The 5,827-nt window shown below is 25.5% G+C and overlaps 1 protein-coding gene across 3 annotated transcripts in view; it reads right to left on the bottom strand.

Moving 5' to 3' along the window:
* Nucleotides 1-5,827, bottom strand: part of LOC117172525 (endochitinase) — a 29,366-nt gene that overhangs the window by 514 nt on the left and 23,025 nt on the right. For all 3 annotated transcript variants that reach the window (XM_033360550.1, XM_033360552.1, XM_033360551.1), the window contains one exon: nt 5,299-5,565. In XM_033360550.1, the coding sequence (XP_033216441.1) occupies nt 5,299-5,565 (267 nt within the window). The remainder of the gene's footprint in view (nt 1-5,298; nt 5,566-5,827) is intronic.

The following is a 5,827-nucleotide window of genomic DNA, read 5'->3' as shown; positions in this document are numbered from 1 at the left end:
AATCGACTCGGGATACTTATAGGATACTACCATGATTTTTTCAGATTTTTTGGTCCAAAAATAAATTAGGCCAAAAACCGGCCTTACCGACCCTCCCCCTTTCTGTAAGAAACACTTTAGTAGTATAACTAGGCCGATTCGAAAGAAGGGTTCTGTTCCAAGCTAAGCAGTAAACCAGTGACTGGTAATTTACCGACAATAATTATTATCGTCTGTTGGTAAATAACTTGTTTGATCAAGTCATTTTTCAGTAACTTTTTTAAAGTTAAAGTAAAGTTAAAGATTTTAAAGCATTGTTCAAAATTTCAAGGACTTTTCATTAGCTTTAAAAAGTTCGAAAGCTTTTTCGAAGAATTCAGGGTATTTTTAAACATTCAAAAGAATTTTCAAAAGCTTTAAAAAAGTTCAAGGATTTTTAAATGGTTTAATATATTTTCGGGTATTTGAAAAGATTCCAAAGAATTTTCGACAGATTTAAATAATTTGGAAGAATTTCTAAATATTTTCAACATTTTGGGATTTTTTTTAATTCTAAGGAATTTTTAAAAGCTTTAACAGTTTTAAGGGATTTGGATTTTTTTTAAATATGTTCGGGTATTTAAAAAGAATTCGAATAATTTTGGCTATATTTCGATAATTTGAAGTGATACCAGAAGATTTAAAAGATTTTAGGGTATTTTTTAAGATTGCAATGAATTTTCAAACGCTTCACAATTTGTTAATTAATTTCAAATTTTTGAAAGTATTTTAAAAGATTCCGAAGAATTTTTAATAGATTTCAATAATTTTAAGGGATTGCAAAAATTTAAAAAATTTGAATTTTCAAAAGCTTTGAAAATTTTCAAGGGGCTTTAAATGTTTAAACATATTTTTGGGTATAAAAAGATTACGAACAATTTTCCAAAGATTTCAATAATTTGAATGAATTCCAAATTATTAAAAAAAATTCAGACTTTTGTTTTAAATTCAACGGAATTTTCAAAAGCTTTAAATTTTTTTTAAAGAATTTGAAATGTTTAAAAGTGTTTTCGGGCATTTTAAAAGATTCCGAAGAATTTTCAATAGAAATTAATAGCTTGAAATCATTTTAAAGACTTTCAATGATTTTTGGCATATTTTAAGGGGTTTTAAATTTTAAAAGATTCAGAAGTATTCTCAATTGAAATCAATAATTTGTGAAAGATTACAAAGAATTTGTAAGATTGTAGGACATTATTTTAAAATTCCAAAGAATTTTTAAAAGCTTTAAAAAATCTCAAGAGTTTTTAAATGGTTTTAAATATTTTCGGCTGTTTAAAAATATTTCGAATAATTTTCGATAATTTGAAAGAATTCGAAAATAATTAGAAGATTTTAGGCTATTTTTGAGAATTCCGAAGAATTTTTAAAAGCTTAAAATTTTTTGAAGAATTTAAAATGTTTTAAAATATTTTTGGGTATTTCAAAAGATTCCGAATCATTTTTAATAGATTTCAATAATTTGAAAGTATTTGAAAGCATTTGAAAGATTTAATGGTATTTAAAAAAATTCCAAGGGTATTTAGAAATATTCCGAAGTATTCTTAATTGAGTTGGTTAAATAGCAAGGGACTCCAAAGAATTTAAAATAGTGTAGGGTATTTTTAAATTTTAAAAGCTTTAAAAATGTCAAGGTTTTTTAAGTGGTTTTAAATATTTTCGGGTGTTTCAAAAGATTTTGAATAATTTTCGCTAGATTTCGATAATTTGAAAGAATTCCACAAGATATTTAGGATTTTAGGTTATTTTTTTAAATTACAAGGAATTTTCAAAAACTTAATAAAAATGTAAAGAAATTCAAAAAAATTAAAATGTTTTATTAAAATATTTTTGGGCGTTTTAAAAGATTCAGAAGAATTTTTAATAGATTTCAATCATTTGAATCGATTCCAAAGAATTTGAAAGATTTTAGGATATTTCAAATATTCCAAAGAATTTTTAAAAGCTTTATAAATTTGCAAGGGCTTTGAAATAGTTTTAAATATGTTCAGTTGTTTTTTAATTATTTCGAAGAATTGTTCATAGATTGCTACAAAGAAAATAGAAAATCCATGAATAAAGTATTCATTAATATTATATATCAGAGCATAATTATTTTTTAATATTCATCATATCCTCAAAAATAAAATGAAGTAGAAGAATTGATTGAAGGACATGTGAGATTAATGATTTTTTAAAATAACCTCTTGAGGAACTCTTTTGAGGATTTTCTTGAATCCTCAATTTGATGATTTGTCGAGTCGAATATGTTCAATTTTATAAACCAAAACATCTAGTTCATGAAACGAAAAATCATCAATGTTATTGCTCATCACATTCTCGAAAATAAAAGAAAAAAAATTTCAGACTTTTATGATTATAAAGTTGATAATTAATTATTCAGAGTGTGACCATTTGAAGATTTAATGAGTTTGATAATGTTTCATTGAAGGATTTTGAGATTTCAGAAATTTAAGATTTTAATTTTATGATTTGTGAAGATGTTGATCAACTCGTTTGAAGATTTTCTGAATCCTCAAATTGATGAGTCGAATATGCTCAATTTAATAAACCAGAACATCAATTTCATGAAACGAAAAATTATAAATGTTATTGTTCAATATATCCTCGAACATAAAATAAAAAAGAAATTTTGGGACTTTTAGGCTTATAAAGTTGATAATTAATTATTGAAAGTGTGACCCTTTAAACATTTAATGAATTTAATGATGTTTCATTGGAGGATTTTGAGATTTCAGAAATTTAAGATTTTAATTTTATGGTTTGTGAAGATGTTAATCAACTCGTTGGAAGATTTTCTGAATGCTCAATTTGATGATTTGATGAGTCGAATATGCTCAACAAAGATTTTGGAATTATTTCTTATTTGATGAATTTATTTTATAGAATTTTATTTCTATTTTCGTGTTTAAGAATATTTAATTTGATTTTATCAAACAGTTCAATGAGTTAATTTTCAGCTGAAGAAAATAAAAAATCCCCAAATAAAGTATTCATCAATTTTATAAACCAGAACATCAATTTTATGAAACACATCATTGTTATTATTCATCATATCCTCGAACATAAAATAAAAAAGAAAATTTGAGACTTTTAGGATTATAATGTTGATAATTAACTATTGAAGGTCTGACCATTTGAACATTGAATAAATTTAATGATGTTTCATTGGAGGATTTTGAGATTTCAGAAATTTAAGATTTTAATTTTATGATTTGTGAAGATGTTGATCAACTCGTTTAAAGATTTTCTGAATCATCAAATTGATGATTTGATGAGTCGAATATGTTTAATTTGATAAACCACAACATCTATTTCATGAAACGAAAAATCATCAATGTTATTGTTCATCATATCTTTGAACATAAAATAAGAAACAAAATTTGAGACTTTGAGGATTATAAAGATGATGATTAATTATTTAAAGTGTGACTATTTGAAGATTTAATTAATTCAATGCTGTTTCATTGGTGGATTTTGAGATTTCAGAAATTTAAGATTTTAATTTTATGATTTGTGAAGATGTTGATCAACTCTTCCGAAGATTTTCTGAATCCTCAATTTGATGATTTGATGAGTCGAATATGCTCAACAAAGATTTTGGAATTATTTCTTATTTGATAAATTTATTTAATAGAATTTTATTTCTATTTTCGTGTTGAAGAATATTTTATTTGGTTTCATCAAATACTTCAATGAGTCAATTTTCAGCTGAAGAAAATAAAAAATCCTCAAATAAAGTATTCATCAATTTTATAAACCAGAACATAAATTTCATGAAACAAAAAATCATCAATGTTATTGTTCATCATATCCTCGAAAATAAAATAAAAATTTTGAGACTTTTAGGATTCTAAACTTGATAATTAATTATTGAAAGTGTGACCATTTAAAGATGCAATAAATTTGATGATATTTGATTGGAGGATGTTTAGATTTGAGATTTTTATTTTATTTTATTTCTTTGAAGATGTTGATCAACTCGTTTGAAGATTTTCTGAATCCTCAAATTGATGATTTGATGAGTCGAATATGTTCAATTTTATAAACGAAAACATATATTTCATGAAACGAAAAATCATCAATGTTATTGTTCATCACTTCCTCGAACATAAAAGAAAAAAATTTGAGACTTTTAGGATTATAAAGTCGATAATAAATTATTTAGAGTGCGACTATTTAAAGATTTAATGAATTTGATGATTTTTGAAAATGACGATGTTTCATTGGAGGGTTTTGGAGATTTCAGAAATTTAAGATTTTAATTAATTTTTTTTTTTGAAGATGTTGATCAACTCGTTTGAAGATTTTCTGAATCCAAATTTGATGATTTAATGAGTCGAATATGCTCATTTTTATAAACCAGAACATCAATTTCATGAAACGAAAAATCATAAATGTTATTGTTTATCACATCCTCGAAAAGAAAATAAAAAGGAAAATTTCAGACTTTTAGGTATATGAAGTTTTTAATTAATGATTGAAAGTGTGACCATTTAAGGTGTAATGAATTTCATGATATTACATTGGAGGATTTAGGAGATTTCAGAAATTTAAGATTTTAATTTTATGGTTTGTGAAGATGTTGATCAACTCGTTCGAAGTTTTTCCGAATCCTCAATTTGATTATTTAATGAGTCGAATGTATTCAATTTTATAAACCAAAACATCAATTTCATGAAACGAAAGATCATAAATGTTATTGTTCATCACATCCTCGAGTAGAAAAGAAAAAAGAAAATTTGAGACTTTTAGGATTATAAAGTTAATAATTAATTATTGAAAGTGTGACCATTTAAAGATGCAATGAATTTGATGATGTTTCATTGGAGGATTTTGAGATTTTAATCTTATGATTTGTGAACATGCTAATCAACTTGTTTGAAGATTTTCTGAATCCTCATTTTGATGATTTAATGAGTCGAATATGTTCAATTTTATAAACCAAAATATCGATTTCATAAAACGAAAAATCATCAATGTTATTGTTCATCACATCCTCAAACATATAAGCAAAAAGAATATTTAAGACTTTTAGGATTATAAAGTTGATAATTAATTATTCATAGTGTGGCCATTTCAAGATTTAATGAATTTGATGATTTTTGAAAATGATGATGTTTCATTGGAGGATTTGGAGATTTCAGAAATGTAAGATTTTGAAGATTTTAATTTCATGATTTGTGAAGATGTTGATCAACTCGTTTGAGAAATTTCCGAATCTTTAATTTGATGATTTGATAATTGAGTCACTATTTAAATTATTCTATTTTTACTTACCGAAGTGCAGAATCTTGAAGGCATGAAATCCTGTTCTCCACACTGAATTTCATTCGAATTTTCATCAATATCACCAATAGGGTTTGGAGTCGAAGTCGGTTTTTCTGACCAAGTTGGACGGGGAGTTGTTTCCTCAGTTTCTCTTGAAGGGGTCGTTAAAGGTGGTCTTGTTGTTGAGGGTTTTTGTGTTTGAGGTTTTTGTGTTGGAGGTTTCGTTTGTCCCGAACCAGGACTGGGTGTCGTACTTGGTGGCCTTGACCATTCAGGCTAAAAAGAATAAATAAATAAAAATTAACAATAATTAAACAAATTTTTTTTCAATTTCAAATGGTTACAGGCCTCAGAATCACGCCACTATTAACATTTCTTGACCCTTTTTTTAAACTATGCTACGAGGGTAGTTCAATAAGTCCTTAGAATGAAGTAAAAAAACAATTTTTTTTGGGTAATTTTTTTTTTATTTTTCAACATAATCTCCTTGGAGCTCTATACACTTGGTCAATCGCTTTTCAAGTTTTTTTAATCCTTC

The sequence above is a fragment of the Belonocnema kinseyi genome, chromosome 5, assembly GCF_010883055.1.
Source record: "Belonocnema kinseyi isolate 2016_QV_RU_SX_M_011 chromosome 5, B_treatae_v1, whole genome shotgun sequence".
Taxonomy (NCBI): domain Eukaryota; kingdom Metazoa; phylum Arthropoda; class Insecta; order Hymenoptera; family Cynipidae; genus Belonocnema; species Belonocnema kinseyi.
This window is presented reverse-complemented; position numbering and strand designations above follow the sequence as displayed.